The sequence below is a fragment of the Plasmodium coatneyi genome, chromosome 9 (assembly GCF_001680005.1).
Source record: "Plasmodium coatneyi strain Hackeri chromosome 9, complete sequence".
Lineage (NCBI taxonomy): Eukaryota > Apicomplexa > Aconoidasida > Haemosporida > Plasmodiidae > Plasmodium > Plasmodium coatneyi.
The window spans coordinates 1357838-1379060 of NC_033564.1; the positions used below are offsets into that span (position 1 = coordinate 1357838).

At 35.8% G+C, this 21223-nt stretch overlaps 2 protein-coding genes across 2 annotated transcripts; one reads left to right on the forward strand and one right to left on the reverse strand.

Moving 5' to 3' along the window:
- Positions 1–8353: 8353 nt before the first annotated feature.
- On the forward strand, positions 8354–10643 carry PCOAH_00026040 (SICA antigen; the record flags this gene model as incomplete). Its single annotated transcript, XM_020059409.1, has 3 exons — positions 8354–9410; positions 9598–10100; positions 10287–10643. The coding sequence occupies 3 exons, from the start codon at positions 8354–8356 to the stop codon at positions 10641–10643; spliced, it is 1917 nt and encodes a 638-aa protein (XP_019915068.1).
- A 2204-nt stretch (positions 10644–12847) lies between these two features.
- On the reverse strand, positions 12848–16849 carry PCOAH_00026050 (Uncharacterized protein; the record flags this gene model as incomplete). The annotated part of the gene is made up of 6 exons (XM_020059410.1): positions 12848–13165; positions 13544–13788; positions 13962–15008; positions 15167–15848; positions 15988–16632; positions 16766–16849. 6 exons carry the CDS (start codon positions 16847–16849, stop codon positions 12848–12850), a joined length of 3021 nt encoding a protein of 1006 aa, XP_019914722.1.
- Positions 16850–21223: the final 4374 nt, after the last annotated feature.

Consider the following 21223-nt stretch of genomic DNA (forward strand, 5'->3'; position numbering starts at 1 on the left):
TGTAGTATATGTGGGGAATTTTTTTTTTCCATTCATTTTTCCTTCATTCTTTCCTTTCATATATTTCTACAGAACTTCATTGTACATATATTATATATATATTTCCCCTTTAGTCACACTACTTATTCCTCATCTCTCATATTATATGGAACTTTACGCTTAAGCTTAGCACAAGATCCTTCGCAGGAGAATTCCCTAAAATGAGTTCCCTCCAAATTAAGTTAAAAAAAGTTTCTCATAAAAAAAAATTGACGAAAAAAAAAAGTTAAATCACTAAAAAGAAATTATTGTCAAAAACAATAAATATTGTTCAAAATAAAATTGTTAAAAATATAATTCTTAAATAAAAGTTCTTATCAACACATTGTCAATAAATTTCGAACAGGAGAGAAGGGCTCCTGCAACAAGAGGAACTATAAATATTGTAATAGAATTTCACACCAAATTAACAATTCCTAAACTAAATGCGCATATCACTAAGAATACTCTCCAGCATATTCAAAATTTACATTTTCCCCTAACTAAAATAAAATATTAAAACCAAAAAATCGCAGTAGAAAGTTAATTTCCATTATTGCCTAATACATACTCGTGTTTTTTGTATAGGCCCATGTATTTAACATTAATAATTCTCAATTTCCACTCCCTCTCCACCTCTCCCTTTATCCCTTATTTAATTTCATGTTATGCGAAATTCGAGGAACTATCGGAATAAATGAACTACAACATAAAAAGTGCTAACACATGCGGCCAGAAATAAATATTGTTCCTAGAAAAAATTATCACAGGAAACTTACAGCCAACAAAGCTAGCTTAGAATAAAGGGGTTTAGGGTTTACGGTTTAGGTTCAGGGATAAGGCTTTATGGTTTAGTTTTTAGGGTTCAGGTTTCAGGGTTCAGGGTTTAGGTTGAAGAGTATAGGCTCCTAGTTAAATGCCAAAGGGTGCATAATGGCAAGAAGGAAGAGAAAAAATGAAGAAAGGATGTAGGAAGGAGAAGAGAAATGAAGAAAATATATAAAAAGTATGTACACTTATTCTTTAATAAAGTGAGTGTACTACTGGGGAAATGATAATAAGACATTGGCAGAAAAACTCAGAAAAATATAAAATAGAAGTAACGCTAACAAAACAATAAGTACACATAGAGGATATCCAAGGTTTAGGGGAGCTTAGAGGACGAGGTCTAAGGAGGAAGGAAGGATGGAAGTAAGGGAGTTCTCAGGAAGGAGGAAAGGAAGTGTTCTAAGGAAGAAAGGCTCTAAGGAGGAAGGAAGGAAAGGAAGGAATAAGAAGGAAACAAAGAAACAGAAGGAAAGAAAGAAAAAGTAATTAAGATTGTGAAGGAATGAAGGAAAGGAGGGTCTAAGGAAAGAAAGGATGGGTCTACAGAAGGAATTGAAGAGTCTAGGGAAGGAAGGATGTTAGGTGGGTTGTTAGGGTGGTGGTAGGTGGAAGGACGGGTTGTTAGGGGTGGTAGGGTAGTAGATGGGTTGTTAAGGTGGTGGAAGGAAGGGAAGGTTGTTAGTGATGGTAGGGTGAAAGGAAGGATGATTGTTAAGTGGTTGGTGGAAGGGATGGTTGTTAGGTGGGTGGTACGTGGAAGGAACGTTGTTAGGTGGTTGGTAGTAGGTGAAAAGAATGTTGTGCTAGGTGGTAGGTGGAAGGAAGGTTGTGTTAGGGGTCGTTGGTGGATGGAAGGTTGTGTTAGGGGTGGTAGATGGAAGAAAGGTTGTTATGTGGTGCTTGGTGGTAGGATGTTGTTGTTAGGGTGGTTGGTGGAACGTGCGTTGTTAGGGGTGTTAGAATGAAGGGTTTAGGAGTGTAAGAATATGGGTTGGTGGTGTTAGAATGAAAAGTTCAGGGTGTGTGACCTAAGGGTTTTTTTAGGTTATGGAACAACAATATGGCCTGCTACTTTAGCCACCCAAGAAGGGGGTGCGCCCAAGAGGGTCCATGCAAGAAGATAAAAAGCATAAAAAAAGAAAAGAGAATGTTTGCAAAGAAAAAAAAAGAAATAAAGAAAAAGAAAAAGGAAAAGAGGATATATGCAAAGAAAAGAAAAGAAAAGAAAGAGAAGGAAAAAAGAAAGGAAGGAAGTAGGTTTAGGAAAGAATGTGGCGCATGTAAGCTTAAAAGTACAACCTGTGTTGAGGGAGGGCAGAAGTACGTACCACAATGGAATGTATACATGACATATATAAATGGTGTATTCACCGTGTACATATCGGAAAGGAAAAAGAAGGGTTGAGGGTAGGTAAAAAAAGATGAACTCGAATGTGCACTAAAAAGGGAAAGGGGAGCTTATATAATATACACACCTTAGGTTTGAATGAGTTCATTTGTAGTGTAATCATCAAAAAAGGAATAAAAGTAAGAGGAGAAATTATAATTATGGCGTGATCATGAATGCAAGAGAAGAATATGTGTATACTGAATTATATACTTATAGGAATCATGCAGAATTGAGTAATATATAATGAAAGAGAAAGTAGTAAAGGGGAGGAGAAGAGGAGTAGAGCTCGTTCTTTATTTTTTTTTACTTTGTTACCGTTCTATGTGTGTTCATTGCTATTTTTACTTTTAATTATGCACATGATGATTTCAATGCATGTGGATGGTGGATTATCATTTTTTGAAAAATTAAACATTGTGTATTGTGAGGGATTCGAAAAAATAAAAATTCAATACGCATTCATTTCATAATCGTCATAAATCCATTAGAACTTTGATATGTATTTCTAAACTACATAAGCAAATAAACACTATCTTTAACATAAATTCAATTATATATTGAGGGTATACCTGAAACCATGGTAAAAAGGGAATAATACAAAGTTCATTCCATTATTAAAAATGTGTATATATAAACATAGTAGTATATATGTGTACACATATATATATATATATATATATATAATGTTCCATATGTATGTCATATAATAATAGTGAAAATGTATGTATATGTATGGATATGTATACACACATAATTTCCTAATTATATTTTCAGCAGGACGCTTCTGATAAGTTACCTTCACAGGATGTATACGATGCGTTAGACCGAGGAAGAGGAAAAAGGTGTATATTCCAGAGGAAACCAGGGGGACAGGGTGATCTGGAACAGGAGGTGAAAACATCATTACGGACGTACAATATTAATGACCCCACCTTGGCCAAAAAAATTGCAGAGAACTACTGTAACTTATGTAACGGAGGAAGGGGGAATTGGTTAGATATGCTGGGGGATGCTGATCTTCCTTATTTCTTTTTTTACTGGATAGGTGATAAAATAAATAAGGAAGAAATTAAGGGAGGAAGCCCTCTCTCAATGGTTATGCCGGTAATTTATGGAAAACTGAAGGATTTTTTCCCTGGATGTGCGTGCACCAATTTGTACGAAGGTATTTGGAAGAAACATTTCGACCAAGCTAAAATACTACATGACTATTACTATAACTATAATAAGCTATTGGGGAATGAGCAGGAGTGTAGTAAATATTGCAGTGGGGACACGTGCCAAGAGCTGTGGAAAACCTTGTACAGTACAGCTGAATCAACATATAAAACAGTAAGTGAATATTGTAGAAGCGCTAGCGGAGATAAATATTGTCCCAAATTTAAGAGAAAGGATGGGGGGAGGGGGGAATATAACGAACCGAATCCATTGACATGCCAGCATGGTGGCAGTCGCACACCAGCCAGACCATCACCAGCGGAAGCTACACATGTTGATCACTCCTTACTTAGCGTATGGATAAATTTTATAAATACAAATGCAGTATCTTATACGTAATGTAAAAGAAATAAAAGTAAGGAATGTACACATATATATGTGGGAAGAGCACTCACTTAAATGTACATTCTACTTCCCTACTTTATTACATTTTTAGGAGAAGGCAGGCGGTTCCGTAACATTACCCTCACAAGTAATATACAGTGGATTCGAGAATAGATATGATTGCCAGACGCGCAGTGAAATGGGGGCGCAGTACTGTAAAGAAGGTGTGAGGAAAAATGTAGAGTGGGCATTAAGTGTAGGACAAATAATTGATAAGGACCTGGCTCCTTTAATTGTAAAGAACTATTATAACACATGTAAAGTACAGGTGGGTAATCAATCCTATTATGATCGCTGCCATTTCTTATATTATTGGTTGGGTGACAAAATAAAGGATAAAATTAGGGAAAGAAGCCAATTCTCAATGGTTATGAAGATAATTTACCAGCAGCTGGAAAAATTCCAATCTGGATGTAAGTGCACTAATATGTACGATGGCATAAACAAGGACCTTTTCGGACATGCAAAGAATCTATTTGATTGGTACTATGACTACCATAAGTTGCACAAGGACCCGGAATGTTATAAATATTACAATAATGGTAAGTGCACACAGTCCCTTGAGGCAGCTCGAAAAGCACATTCCCAGTTAAGTAATGATTGCGATAGAGTTGGCGGGGATCAATTTTGTCCCAAATTTAATGGGGGAAAGAACAGCGTGGGTGGGCAGTATGGGCCACCTCAAAAACTAACATGCACTACACCACCTGCACAACTTGAAAGAAGTGAAAATGAGCAGGAGGAAGGACTTGTAACTCATGGAGGTAAGTAATTCCTATATATATATATAAGGGGAAGGGCAGGGAAGGAAAGGAAATATATTATTCCATCCACAGGGAACACTCCAGACGGAACACACGTCACACACAGCACCATTTGAAACATTTTCATATCATGTGGTTGGTTTTTTCCCTCTGCCCCCCTCCTCCTTCTCTATTATCACTTCAATTTATACTGTTTCTCTTTTGTACTTAACCAACACCCATATTATTTTTTCCTCCTCTTCTTCTCTTTTTTTGTATTTATTACTTAAACTCAGGTGGTCTTTCTCCTGCTACGTCTGAAACCGAAGAAGGACATGGTCCACAGGAAGCTGCAAAAGCGGGTTCTGGTTCACAAGTCCCCACAGAAACAAAGAAACTTGAGGAGGATGATGAACTTAAGGCAGGTAAAGAAGCTGGTACTGGTGTTCCAGGTGCTATCCCTGCAACAGGTAGTATTGCTGGTGCAGGTTCTCCAGCTGCGGCAGCTGCTGCAGCAGTAACTGAAGTAAGTGAAACAGATGGTTCATCATCAACATCCCTCCTTTCCGGCACCACTGCCATCTCTTCTGGAGCTGCAACAGCAGTAGCAATTCCATTAATTGCTTCCTTATTATATAAAGTAAGTATTAATTACAACAATTATAATGGACAATTGTAATTATAATGGTAATTATAATTACTATTAAAGTTACGATTGTAATTATCATATTGCACATTTAAGAGTACAAGAAATACACATAAATAAGACTATACACTATACATATATATACAAATTACCACCCTTCCCTTTTTTTCCTTTCCTTAGTATACGTCCTTATTTTCTGACTTACGTAACACCTTCTTTGGAGGAGGAGGAAGGAACAGCAGCAACAATAGAAGCAATAGAAGAGGAAAAAGATCTACCACACAACACAACATTGACGATTTAACGGAAGAAACTTCCACAATGGATTTCACAGGAAGTTCAGAAAAAAATTCCAGAGTGGGTTCGTCATCCAATTTAACAGAAGACAATTCTTCTTTCTACACTACAAATATTACACAACCTTCCAGAACAAGAAGTGCGCAACAAGGTCCACCGCAAAAACAGTCAAGGAAAAATATGGGTTATCATCAAATGTAACATCCAAAGGAAGAGCGAGGGAAGCGGAAGGGCGGAATATTCCCCTTCCTTCCTCCAACTAGATCTCCATTCCTCCTCCCTTAGACATCCTTCCTTCCTCAGACCCTCCTTCCTTTCACCTACCACCACTAACAACCTTCCCTTCCACCCAACCACCTAAGAACCCACCAACTAACAACCTTCCTTCCACCAACCTACCACCTAGCACCTAACAACCCTTCTACCGCCTAACAACCCACCAACCACCTAACACCACCTTCTTCCTTCCTTTCGTTCCTCCTCCTTAGACCTTCCTTCCTTGCCGTTCATCAAAACCTTCCTACAAAGTTCTAAGACCCTAAACTTCAAACCCTGAACCCTGAAATTTTTCCCTAGGTGCACTTTTTACTTTGCCTAAAGTTATTAATAATTCATACGTATGATAATTACTTATTTAATATTTATTTGTATTATACATAGAGGAAAGTTTGTAGGAGAAGAAGGAAGGAAGGGGACTTACGTTAAGAACAGTTTATTTTGAACAAATGGGGCCTATACAACATATGTAGATAAGTATTAGGATATAGAACAATGAGGTGTTCTGCGATTCTCTATATTTTTTTTTTTTTGATTTCATATTTGTTCAGGAAAATATGTATTTTATATAAATATGGGAATATTTTTAGTGGTGTAAAAATTGAGTTAAGGACTTTCATTCTGGGTGAATTCCCTTCCGACACTGGTACCCTATAGTTCTATAAAAATTTTGTTGCTTTATTATTAATTTATTAACAATGTGTTATTGACAATATCTTCGACTATATTTTTATACTTCCATTAATATGAATAAAAATATAAGAAAAAGGAAGGGAGTTAATTATTATGGGAAGAAACTGTAAACAGGGTATAGGGAGCATATAACGTATATATAGATGCGTGTCGAAGAATAAGTGCACAAGAAATTTTCTCTTTTTTTTTTTTTTTTTTTTTTGAGAAATATAAGAAATGAGTGATAGAATTTTGTGCGCGCACTTTATTTTTCTTTCTTTAGTTTTTTTTATTTCTATTGAACATAAAAATATTATTTTGTACAGATGAATGTGAACAAGGATCAAAATGAAGGAATAATATATGAAATATTGAATATTGAATAAGGGAATACAAGGTTCACATATACATGGAACCTTAAAAAAGGAAGGGTTCGAATGTGGCATTGTGTTACATTTTCAAAATTCCCTATGTATATTTTATTGTTAAGTATGGATCAATTTGTTTCAATTTAAAACCCTTTCCCTTAGATTCGTTAGAAATTTACAGTACTTAAATTAAGAAGTATAAATAATGTAAGATCGAAGAATAACATGTGAGTATAATGGTAGAAGTATTTCATATATTATAGAATGTTGTCAACATAGATGTATACAAAGATTAATGAAGGAAAGGGGAAATGTAATAATTCAGTCTATTATATTAAGGTGGAAGGAAAGTAATATGATATAGCAAGTAGAGAAGAACTATGTACAGTGTTATTGTACAATGAGAGCACTAATTATTTAATATAAGAAATATGTAATAAGCATAAGTGAATATAAGAATGAAGAATAGTGTTGCAGGAATAATACAATGGACGTAGATTTCGATAAATTGAAGGCTCAATGGATTAAAGAAAATGGAGGGGAAGGGACACGCACAGAGGTAATATGCTTTAATAAGGAGTATATGTAGAATCATAGTATAAGCTTGAATATGGAAATAATTCCTTTGTATAATGATGGAATGTATATTCTGTGCGAACCTTGAATATAAATGTATTCTTTTCACTTGCAGGAAAAACTACTGGAAATTATAAAAAAATGGATTGAAGAAATGCATGGTGAAGTCGGGGAAGGTAATATGAATATTGGGAAGACCGGTTGTGAAGGAGCAGAAAGTGGGAAAGAGATGCTAACAGAAGATGAAATGAATGGATGTGCGTTCGTTGTAGCAAAATTGTGGGGACTAGAGGAAAAAATGAACGATTCATTCGATAGAAGTCCTGAGAGTATAAAAATAAAAGAATATATCCAGTGTGTTATAAGGCAAGTGTGGTTATACGCATACGGAACAATGTATTGTAGGGCTCATAAAATTATGGAGCGTGCTTTTCATGCAATGGACCAGCTATGTGATGCTCTTGGGGATAAAGGAAGTTGCAGTAAATGTAAAAATGGGAATATTAAAATTGTGTTTGTTAACCATGTAAATATTCAAAATCTAATACTCCAGAAGATAAAGGGAAGGAACGGAGTGTTACAGATAATACATAGCATGGTTCCCAGAGATGCGTGTAATAGAAGCAACGGACAGAAGAGTAATACACAGAGTACCAATGAGGGGGAACAGCAACATAAAGAAACAAAGGAAAAGACAGTCACCACAGGGCAGTATCTATTTCTATCCAAATTATTACACCTATGGATACGAGCACGGGGTATGAAAGATGTGGAAAAAATTGGGGTAATGAAGTTTTAGTAATGGAAGAGAAGAAGGGTGATAATATAGAAGTAATGTGTTTAGGAGAAATTCATAGTATAGTTTAAGAAGGAAAAATATGTATATATATGTTCACGATAATTTATTTTATAGGATCTTATATGGAATGATTTAAATATGGAATTCAATAGTATGATGAAAAATATAGGGGAGGATGCGTACCAAGAGAAGTTGTTGTGTGCATATGAGGATGATAATGAGAAGCAAGTACTAGGGGAGAATAAGGAGAAGGAATTGTGCAAAATGTTGGTAAGAATGTTTAACTGGATAGGCGGATTAGAGCAGAAATGGGATAATACCTTAAGATGGATATGGAAACCGAAGGAGTGGAAAGGAAATGTAAGTAATGAGGAAAAAGAATTGCAGTCCTATCTTAGGTGCTTAGTTGGAAGAGTGACTATGACAAGAATGCTAGGAACACATTGTGACCTAGACAAAGTGGCCAACCTTGTCAAAGGAGCTGTGGAAGGTATGAGAGAAATGCACAGAATTCAGGATAGAAGTGGAATATGTGACGAAGTAGATAATGAAAGTATAGGAATTGGGGGAAGACTAATATGGAAAGAGTTAGATGAATGGATAAATGACTATGAGAAGAAGGGAGAAATTGGGTTCGAGGAAGTGAAGAAAGGGAATAGTGAACTACACAGAATAAAGAAGGCAGGGGAGACAAGTTGTCCGAAGGAGAGGAAAAATGAACCGGGGACTTTAGAATTATTAGGAATAAGTGGTACGGATGGAGACCCAAGCATAAGGAAGGATACTGAAACTTGGGAGAAGGATGCTATAAAGGAAGTATTAAAGAGAGTAGAGAAAGCAGGAGAGGACCTTAGTGTTATAAGAAATATATTAATGCAGGTACATAAGAATTTAAATGACTTACTTCAGAAGAATATAGAAAAAGTTGAGGCAAAGAATCAGAATGAAGGTGCGGACCATCTCAGTAGGAAGGATGCTAGTGCAGAAGGAAATAATATACCACCTCTCCCCGTCAAACCACCTGATGGACAGGGAGCTAATGACCTACCGGCACCAACCCCCCCGCGGGAACCAGCTCTACCGGCAGCTCCCGGGGGACCACAACAACCTCAACCTCAACCCGAAGATTCCAAATCCAATCTAAACCAAGCAGGTTCATCTGGTGGGGAAGTCAAAGGTGGTTTGGGAGGAAAAGGTAAGGATGATACTCCCGCTGTCACTATCCCTGCCAAGGGAGAAATGGATCCAGGTAATAATAATCAAAGGGAAGAACAAACATTTCCGATAAATGTGCACCAGGGTACAAAGGAATATTCCCTAATTTTACTGTTATTGATTATACTCAACTTGTCTTTTTTCTACTTATCTTTCACCTACTGTAGATGGTTTACAGGCCACAGGGGTAACAAAGGAAGATAAGGATGTCCAGGTTGGAAGTGGGTCCCATACCTCCCCCGGACAGAGTGTTCCTCAGCCCAGTTCTGAACCTGCTGTTCCCCCTCCAACTAGCGAGAATGGGCTTGTTTCGCACTCTTCATCCGCACAACCTGACTCTATCAGTTCAAAGAGCAGTGCAGATGCTAGCAGCTCTTCTGGGGGTGGTGGAGGTGGAGCTGTTGGCCAAGGACCAGGTCCAGGACAACAGCCCCCACCTCCTCCAGGAAAACCACAAGGACCAACGGGACCACCACAAACACCATCACGAACATCATCATCAACGGCAGCAACAAGGAAATTAACACCTGAACAGAAGACCTGGAATGTTCTACCATTCTTCCCCGGAAGGGGTAGTTGGAAGGAGGGGATGATCGAACCTTTTCTTCCTTACTTTCCTTTGGCTCCTGTCCTAATTGGTATTTCTGCTGTGACCTACTTACTTTGGAAGGTAAGAAAAAAAAAAAAAAAAAAGGAAAAAAATGGGAACACACATCTTTTAATCCTTCCTTTTTTTTACCTTAGATGCACACATTGCTCTTATATTATAATGGGTATTATAATCATAATAATAGCATTTTACACCTGAAAGATTATTTTCTCCCTCTTTCTTTTTTCCTTTCTGTTTTTTTTGTAGTATTTTGCCTTGCCTGGTAAAAGAAGACGTTACAAAAGAGCTCATCAAGTACGTGGTCCAACTTTGGGAGAACAAATTATGGATCATGTGGACGACCAGGCTGATGGTCCACATGAATATACCTTAGTGAAGGAACGAAAACAACCAAGATCTGCACCCAAAGAAGGAAGAACCAAGAGGCCAAAAAAGCAGGTTGTTGGTCGCCGTGCTGGTCGTCGTGTTGGTCAACGTACCATTATTGATATACATTTAGAAGTTTTAGACGAATGTCAAAAACGGGATTTGCATTCGACGAAGGAGGACTTTTTTGAAATTTTGGTTCGAGAATTTATGGAAAGCGAATTCATAAAGGAATAAAAGGTTCCCGAGGAACAAGTTTCTAATGTTGATATTCCTAAGGAACAGATTCGATGTTCAAGTTTAGGGTTTAGGGGGGAAGAATTTGTTCCTAGGGAGCAAGTTTCTATGGTTGATGTTCCTAAGGAAGAGGTTCCAAGTTCAGATTCCGAGTTTACGGAGGAAGACTTTGTTCCTAAGGAAGGTGTTTCCTGAGGGAACACGTTCCAAGTTCAAATTTCGGGTTTAGGGAGGAAGACTTTGTTCCTACGGAAGAAGTTCCTAAGGAACAGGTTCCAAGTTCAGATTCCGGGTTTAGGGAAGAAGACTTTGTTTCTAATGTCGATGTTACTAAGGAAGATGTTCCTATGGAGGATGTCCATGAGGAACAGGTTGCAAGTTGAGATTCCGGGTTTAGTGTTTAGGGCGTAATAAATATTTTTCTTTTTCTTTTTTTTTTTTTTTTTTTCTTGTATTAAATTGTTTACATGTTTCTGTGTAATCAATATAAGTGGAAGTGTAAAATTTTCTTTAGCACTTCATTTGACTTGTTTGGTAAATTTCTTCTTTACTGATGTATCCAAAATATGTTATATTTTTTTTTTTATTATAAAGTTTTATGTTTGTAATTTTTTTAATCTTAATAATTTGTTCGTTCTTTTTTTTTAAATATATAAATACTCTTTCCGTAAAGGTCCGAATTTCCTTTTTTTTGCGTCCCCTTTTCGGGAGTATTCTTTCCTTCTTCATGCAGATTCATTCATACTCATACAAATGGAAGGAAAAGAGAAAAAAAAGGCAGAAGGGTACACGAACAGTGATAAGGACACACTTCCTATATAATGCTGCTGGTTTGCTTTCTTTGGATCTTTGGTGAGAACACTCAATGTGAATGAATAAAAAAAAAATAGCACAAAAATTGTTGAGGAAAGAAGTATGGAAAAAAGCGTGAAAAAAAGGAAGAAAAAAAAGGAAATGAAAAAGCAAAAAAAGAGGAAGGAAAAAAGAAAAGAAAAAAAAAAAAAAAGGAATAAGACTAAAGAAAAAAAAAAGAAAAAAAAATTCATATTAGAAGAATAGAAGAGGGGAAAGAAAAAAAGAAAGAAAAAAAAAAAGAAAAAGAACGAAAAAAAATGAAAGAAAAAAAAAAACAAAAAATTAAGGTGAATGAATCAGTGCGGGTGTGTGTAGGATTTCGCATTTTAGGGGTGTATTGTAGGATTTAATATTTAATGCGTGTATGATTTCGCATTTTAGGATGTATGTGTAGGATTTCACCGTTTAGGGTGTATGTGTAGGATTTCACACTTGGGTTTGAAGTAGTAATTGCTGTTGCGTGAACAAACATTTCACCCCTCTAAAAAAAAACATTTTTTCCCTTTTTTTTTTTTTTTTTTTTTTTTTTGTTCTTTTCTTAATATTTTTTGTTTTTCCTACATTTATATGTTTAAATAAATGCGTGGAGGAAGAAACACCCAAAGGGATACGAAGACAAAGGAAAAAGATGCTTACCTTTTCACAAAGAGTATTTAAGGACAAAAAATTACAAAGATTAAAACTTGTGTAACAGAAAAATTTAATGAACATATAATTTGGGTCGTCAATAAAAAAATTTATGCCGACTAATCAAAATGAAGTGGGGAAAATTTTTCTCTTCCACTTATATTAATTACACATAAACATGTAAACAATTTAACACAAAACGAAAACAAAAAAAAAAAAAGAAAAATATTTATTACACCCTAAACCCTAAACCCAGAATCTGAACTATGACCGTATTCCTTCAGAACATCATCCTCAAGAACATTTTCCTTAGAAACGCTTTCCTTAGGAATCCGAAACAGGAAACCTCAACCTGAACTTGGAACTTCTTCCTTAGGAACAAAGTCTTCTTCTCTAAACCCGGAATCTTAACTTGGAACTTGTTCCTTAGGAACTCCTTCACTAGGAACAGAGTTTTCCTCCCTAAACACGAAATCTGAACTTGGAACTTATTCCCTTGGAACAACTTCCATTAGGAACAGCTCCCTTAGGAACCTGTTCCTTAGGAACAAAGTCTTCCTTCCCTAAACCGGAAATCTGAACTTGGAACCTGTTCTTTAGGAACATCTTCCTTAGGAACAAAGTTTTTCCTCCCGAAACCAGGAATCTGAACATGGAACCTGTTCCTTAGGAATTTGTTCCTTAGGAACATTAAAAATAGAAACTTGTTCCTCAGGAACCTTTTATTCCTTTATGAATTCGCTTTCCATAAATTCTCGAACCAAAATTTCAAAAAAGTCCTCTTTCGTCGAATGTACATCCCCTTTTTGACATTCGTCTAAGACTTCTAAATGAATATCAATAATAGTGCGGCGGCTAACTGGTTTTTTTCCGAGTGATCTTCTTGGCCGACGTATAGGTTGTCGTTCGTTAACTAAAGTGTATTCACGTGGACCATCTGCCTGGTCGTCCACATGATCAGGGAGTTGTTGTTCTAAGGAGGGACCACGTACTTGATGAGCTCTTCTGTAACGTCTTCTTTTACCAGGCAAGGTAAAATACTATGGGAAAAAAAGAAAAAAAAAAAGGGAAAAAATGTTTCTTTAATAGGGATGCGAAATGTTTTGTTCATACAACAGTAATTACTACATCAAACACCCCTAAAATGCGAAATCCTACACATACACCCTAAAATGCGAAATCCTACAAACACACACCCTAAAATACGAAATGCTACACATACGCACCCTAAAATGCTAAATCCTACACACCACTGATTCATTCACCTTTCTTTTTTTTTTCTTTTCTAGCTTTATTTTCTGCTAAAATTCGTCATTTTATATTAATGTTTGTTTTACCTTCCAAAGAACATAGGTCGTAGCAGAAATACCAATGAAGATGGGAGCGAAAGGAAGGTAAGGAAGGACGGGGTTGTCTACCTTGTGAGTAAGTTTGACAGGAGCAGAAGGGGTCCGTATGGCACCCTTCCCCTGTTGACCTAACCCTAAATGTGCTGTTCCTGCTGATGAAGGAGGACTTTGTCCTCCTGAGGAAGTTGATGATATGTCTGCCTTCGGACCTTTTATATCAGCATCAAGAGCCTTCGGGTGAGCTTCCTGGGAAGGACCAACAGATTCACCAGAACCTGCTTCAGGCGTGGAAGCATCTTGTCCATTTTGTTCAACTAAGAAATAAATAGGAAAAAATGTGTTAAGTATAACCTGAAGGGTGGTAATAATGTTGTACTTATTGCAAAGTGCCACGAAGGAAAGGTAGGACACATGTATAATATTTTCGAAGAGTACATTCTATTGTACACACTTAGACAGAAAGTGTTCATTGTCTGTCAACCATTACCTTTTTCAGGATCAGAACTCTGAACATCTTCAGAGCCGGAAGAAGGTTGCCCCGAAACCTCATGAGGTGTTTGACTATGTTCTTCCTGTTCATCAGCAGCAGGTTCGGCAGCTGGAGCGGCCTGTACGATAGTACCCTCTTCAGCAGCCTCGAATAATTCCTGTGGAGGACCCTGAAGAGCTGGATCTTTATGAGTACCAGCAGAAAGTTCAATAATACCTGCTTGACCATCAGCAGAAACAGCAATAGGACCTACATCATAGTTATCCTTGTCCTTAATGGGAGATTTTCCATCATTTTCAGGTGCAGCACCCGGTTTAGGATATAACTTTCCTCCTGGAGCAGCGGGTGCTCTACTTTCACCACTAGAGGAGGAACCTCCCCCTCCAGCTGCTCTACCACCTGGTTGTTCCTCCACTCCGGCTACTTTCCCAACTTCCTTCAGAAAATTCCCATATTCCTCATTTCCTGCCTTCTTATCTGCCCTTAACCTTTCCCGCACACTTTCACTCACAAAATCTCTTATCCCTTTCCCACCACACCAATTTTGGTTATGTATTTCCATTATTTTACTCCTTCCGTCTTCCTTCATCAGAAATTTATAAACTTCCATCATCATAGCTCTGTCCCCCCTCCACCATGGCTTTATCTGTCCATATTTACATTCTTCAAAAACATTCTTATATTTTACATTTCCCTTCATATCCTTCATTTTCTCAAATACATGATTTATTACCTCGTTCCTTTTACAGCTCATTCTTACGTATATGAGCCATGTATTCAGAAGATCACACTTTGGAATACAATCCCACATATCCGGCCTATCTTTCTTTTCTTTTTGACATGGTAACTTGTCCTTTGTTACTATCATTAAATTTTTTATAAGAGTTCTACAAAACTCTCTGTCTTCCTCCTTATCCAGTATACCTTCAATACTTGATTCTTTCTCACATATTTTAGCCAACTCTTCCAAGGTCTCGTAGTCATATCTATGATCTCCCTCAATGGGGTTATTAGAGAATTCTGAAAAAAATTCCCCAATTTCAACTGCAAGGAATAGATGAATTATACATATTCATATACAGTTACTCGCTTTCTATTTGTCTTTCTCCTTGATTATTCATAGAAAATGCAAAAAATGAAAGGGCACAGTATGCACACATTATCCACAACTATGTAGCAGGTAACATGAATACATAACGTACGGTCTTCGTCCTCTTCCCATAAACCACGAAGTTCCTTTGGTCTAGTCCATGTTTTTTCTTCTTCCTTTTCTAATTCTTTTTCCTTCCCTTCTAATAATTTTACTATTTTTACACTATCCTCTCCTTTAATGTCTTTCTCCCAGACTATATCCCAGTTCCATTTTGCACAATTTGCATTTTTCCTAATGCTTTCAACCTTTTTCCCTATTCCTTTGTTCTTCATTAGCCAATCTTCAATTGTTTTCCCAACTACTTTTCCTCCTAAACTTATATCCTCATAATCCATCCATTCACACTTATTTGTACTATGTCCCGTAATTTTTAGACTTTCCTCAATTTCACTCATTATCTTCAGGGCATATTTTATACCTAACCACCTTTTACAGTTTGATTTTAATAGTATATACATAAAGACACTTGCTATTACACATTTTATATGTGCTTCTATGTCCCCTTCATTCTCCCCCCTCCCCCTGATATCTTCCATGGCACCCTTATACCAATTCTTAAAATATAATGCATCAACCATAAGTTTGCACACGCGTCTGTCTTCTTTCGTTTGATAGTTTCTCCATTTAAACCAACCATTATCATCACACGAAACTGCCCATGCATCATTACTTGTTTCCATATAGTTGAAGAATTCTTTTAATACTTTCCTGAATTTAGCCCATATTTTGGTCTATAAAATAGATTATTGGGAAAACATATATATACACATTCCTTCCATTTAAACTATAGTATGAACTCCTCCTTTTCTCTTTATATTACTTATATATTATAATTCAACTACTTCTACATTCATATGTAAAATTTATTACCCCAAAATTGTCCAAATCTCCCACTTTCCCTGCCATGATCCATTTTGTCAATAACTGGGTTATGAAGTGAAAATGCTCTGCGGTGATTTTTTTTTCAGCCAGTTGCCCCGCTGTTTGATGATGTTGTCCAAAAGTATTCTCCTGCTTACATTTAACTTCTGGTACCTCCTTATACATTTTTCCCATAGCATTGTCTCCTTTCTTAACTGCTTCCAGTATGTATCCTAACATTTGTACATCCCCTACTTGCATTCTCTCCAAATTTTCATATTCACACTTATAGCACTTTCCTCCCTTCCCAGAAGGTTTACACAATAATCTCATTCCTTCAAAAGCATGATTCATAACTTCGTTAGCCCTGCAGTATTTGTTCTGATATAAGAACATCCATGCGCTCATCATAGTACAATATATATATGCTTTCATTTCCCTATCCACTTCCTCCACTCCTTCTTCTATGAGCACTGTATACGTTCTCCATAAATTTCCTAAAATAAAAGCACACACTTTTTTGTCTATTCCTTCTTTCATCTCACTACTTCCATACACATGGTCGCACCCAGATGCCCCTATTCCTTCATTGTCGCTGCCCGCACTTTTAGCAAATTCATTAATCCATTTTCCTATGTTCCTTATTAAATTTCCCTGAAAATTGGAATAATATATTCGTACAAACTTTTTGTATGTTATGTATTTGTTACTATTAAGAAAAAAATAACATAGTTCTACGTGGGGAAATATTCCTAGTGTACATATAACCCTCATTACAGTATTATACCTCCCTGGTTCTCCCCTTTTCCTTTAACCCTTTTTTCTCTAGCCACTTTTCCTTCAATGGCCCAAATACCTTATCTTGAGCCATTTTTACCAGTGTTTAATGGAATCGTTACTTAGCAAATAGAAATAATATTTCATCAAATATTATACGGAACACATTTCTCTTATTCATAAGGGCACTTTTTTGACTGGTTCCTCCCATGAATAAAGAAATCCTCATTTCTGCTCTTTTTTCTTATCCATGTTTCACAGAACATTATTATACATAGCACATATCTTCCTCTTGCTGTATTATTCATTTTTCCTTCATTTGATATAAAGTATTACATTTTCCTAAAAGAGTATTCTCGTAGTAAGCGCATTCGCATGAGTTCATTGCAAGTTAATGTAAAAAAATTAATTCACAAGAAAAAATTAACCAAAAAAAAGCATTGACCAAAAAAAGGGGAAGTGCCAACAAAAGATTATCATACACAAATAGAATCTGATCATCAAGAAATATTCGTTACACTATTCTGTTAAGAAAAAATTTGCCCCCCTCAGAAAAATGGATCATCCAAAAAAATTTTTCCACCATAATTATTAAAAAATTGGCACAAAGAAAAAATTTCACTAAAAATGATACCATGAAATTACTAAAAAATTGTGTTCTAAAGGAAAAAATTGTTTATAAGGAATTTGTAACAAAAATTTTGTTCAAAGAAAAAGTCGCACATAAAATTTTGTATCAAGAATAATTAATCAAAGAGAAGCGCGACGACCCATACACAATAAATTATTATTGTTGTAAACGTCCTCCCGTTTCCTTCTCCCTCTCTCTGTATTATCACCACCAACAAGGAATAAAAGAAAAATTCACTCAATATATATATATGCTTCCCTCCAGAAGTTTCAGCGGGAGAAAAGCATTTCTACCCTATTATAGATTCTATATTATACCTTATTCACACAAAAGTATTATGGTGTTCCCATATTTCTGTTATAAGAATTTCCATTGTGCTAATCTTCTTTTTCTTTAATTTTATTAAACTGTCATAAGAAAAAGGAAAATAAAAATTAGTATAGGAAAGTACCTGTGAGAAAATTATGTTTGTACGGAATAGGCAGAAATAATAATTCAATAAGAGTAAGTATTCCCCCGCACAAAAAAAGGTTCATCAAAGAAAAGAAGTTCCTATTATCACAAATGGTTTAGGAAAACTACCTACTATAAACGAAGCAGTAAACCACATTATTCATTTTAAAAATTTCACCCCTAGTGCTAAAATTTTTTAAAGAGCACATCTAAATGGAGTGCAAAAAATTATATTGGGAGCAATTCCTTATATTCCATTCATAGAACCTATAATAATGTATATTCCACATTCATAATATACAAATATTAAAGGAAGCACAGAGAAGGAATAGATGCAACACGAAATTATGTGCACATTGGTGGCTTGTTATTGTAGGAAGAGCAATATACCTTTAGCTATATGTTCCTAATCATATAGGAACATACATATATGTATATATATATATATATACATGGGAAGGGACACACATTTATACCACTGTTCACTATTAGAAGTGGTATATTCCAATACATTTAATGAATGTTGTAGCAGCAGTTCTGTGTAGGGCAATATTCCCCTTTGGGACAAGTATTTATTCCTGTAGCAGCAATACACATTTCTCATAAGTACATAATTTTGTGCACGGATAAACTAATGGGGGGAGGGGATGATGTTCCCCTATACTCCGGTAACTATTATAATAGTGGTCACCATCACTGTAATATGTGTGCATATACACACATACACACGTCCCCTCAGCTAGTAGTAAAGGTACATATACCTACACTACTTCCCTGGAATGTAGGAGTATACTATGATCCATAACTAGATGGTATTGCCGCATTCATGCTTTTCCTTAAGTAGTGCAGGCAGCAGGAAGGGAGATGTCCGCATGTCCATAAAAATAGGAATGGACAACTTTGGAAGAGAGATCCTTTATGTAGAACGCCGTTCCCCCCCTACTTCCACGGTTCCCTAATGTTCCTTTACCACAAAATATATTTTATACTGTTACGCGGTGGCAGCAGCAGCAACAGCAGGGAAAACAACATTAGTCTGTATAGAGGTGTACTATTTGTTTTAATATACGCTCTCTATGCACACGTTCCCTCCACATATGGATTCCCCATATGATGGGAGGGGCACACTGTTCCATACCGTAATGCCAGATAGTGTCACTATGGGTGCATAGGTGCCGACTTCTATGTCTTTTAGCACTTTCCCATAGGGAATAAGTATTGTACACTCATATAATGGCAATGGTAACTTATAAATGCAATACGTCCATTTCACACACATTGACTATTAGCACTAGTGGATTATATATGCTCCTTTATACTTCTACTCAACTACATATAAGAAGTTAACCCCCCTAAGAAGTGGTATATAGTGTGTAATTATATAAAAAATACACGCTGTGTACACCTATAACGGCGGAGGAGCATTTAGTTATTGAATTGTGTGTCAGAATTTACTACCCATATTCACATGGGTATGGGGGAACGTCGTATATATGTGTGCCCATTTTGACTGAGCTCGCAAGGTCAAATGAGTTTATACTATCAATTCTATATAAAAAAGAACCACAGGAAATGTTAATGGAATATGTAAGACATAGTTTGGTACAAAGACGAATAAGGTAAATGTGGCCGACAGTGGTCTCCACATTCAGTTCTACTTTTTTTAGAAGTTCTATGCGGGAATTATATGTATAGTGCAAACTCAGGATACACTATTCTCATGTAGTCCCCACTTTTCGAATTTTTTTATACTTTATTTGAGTTATCCATTTTTTGTTAAAAGTAGTAAATATGCATGCACAGTGGAAAAGGGAAGAATCTTCCTACTTATTGTGCAACCCCTTATATATATTCCAATAACAAATGAATGAATACAAATAATAAAAAAAAAAAAAAAAGGGGGTAATGATGATGATCATCATCATCACAATGATTACGATAACCACAATAATAATAGGGGTGGTGGTGGTGGAGTGGTATTTGTACATATATGTTTATATGTTCTTCAAAAAAAGAAGGAAGCATGATATGCATGAAAATGGTGACATTGTTAACATTTGTTTTTACATTTTTTCAACATACGTTCACTGTTTGTTTTTACATTTCATACTTTATTAGTCTTCCTCCAATCTTATGAACCTTTCCTAAAACCCTCCTTCGTACTCTGAAATACTTCAAACTATAACCTCCCCAAACCTTCCCAAACCTGCTCAAAAAAAATTTCCCTAAAAAGATCTCCTCCTTCTGAAATATTTGAAACTATGAACTTCTCAACCTTCTCCTCGCTGTTTTAATGCAATAGGGGGATAAATAAAAAGTGTGTGCATTAATATGTGGAATATAGCACATAGTTAGGGGGGTAATAGGGCAAAGTACTCAGGTAATATATTATATGTACCTAGCACATGAAGCAGATAGTTTTGTTATATTTATCAAAAAGTATGGATAGAAGGAGGAGCAGAAGGAATTATTATTATTGAGCGAACAATCGTAAATAGAGAAAAATGTACTGTAACAAGTATTATAAAAAGAATGTATATATATATATATTTTTTTTTTTTCCTGTGCTATATGTTTAATGAATGTAGTTCTTTCATATTATATTTCCCTTTCCGTCCCCTTTTTTTTTTTTAATTTTTAAAATTTATATTCTATATGGGAGGTTAATGAGTATGTGCACACACTGAAAGTGAGAGAAGCGTTCTATAATCATATAAACTGTATACTGTTCACGTTAAGAATTTTTTTAAATAACCCATTTCAATACCAGGAAAGCATAAATTAATAATATATATTAAAAATTCATGCTCCAGATAGAATTCCACCCTTATGTTAACAATAACAGGAGTATCTAAATTATAGTATAACAGCCGGAGTAATAAAATATAATTCAATAATATAAATTAAATGAATGAAGGGACATATGGAAAAAGCTAGTATTCTTTCCTCCTTAGACCCTTCCTTTCATGCAGTTGCTGATATATATATTTTGCTAATAAATATATACTGTTTGATAAATATATATTTTTTTTTTTTTTTTTGTGTTCTTCCCTTTTGTACTTTAATAATAAAGGGAGAGAGAAAGAGAGAGAATAATTCGACATACATACATGTGTATATAATGTATTATTATTCCTTGAAAAATGAGGAATATTTGTATTATTAAAGGAAGGAGAAGCTGAATAGATATTCCTTAATGTTCATTATTTTGTAATGTATGAAATGCATACACACATTCCCCTTAAGAAAATACAAAGAACCTCTGAAAATTTTTTTATTATATACGGATTACACATAAAGGAACCATGGCACAGGTAATATAGAATATTGGAAGGAAGGGAGGTCTAGGGGAAGGGGGTGCTAGGGAAAAAATATGCATTATAT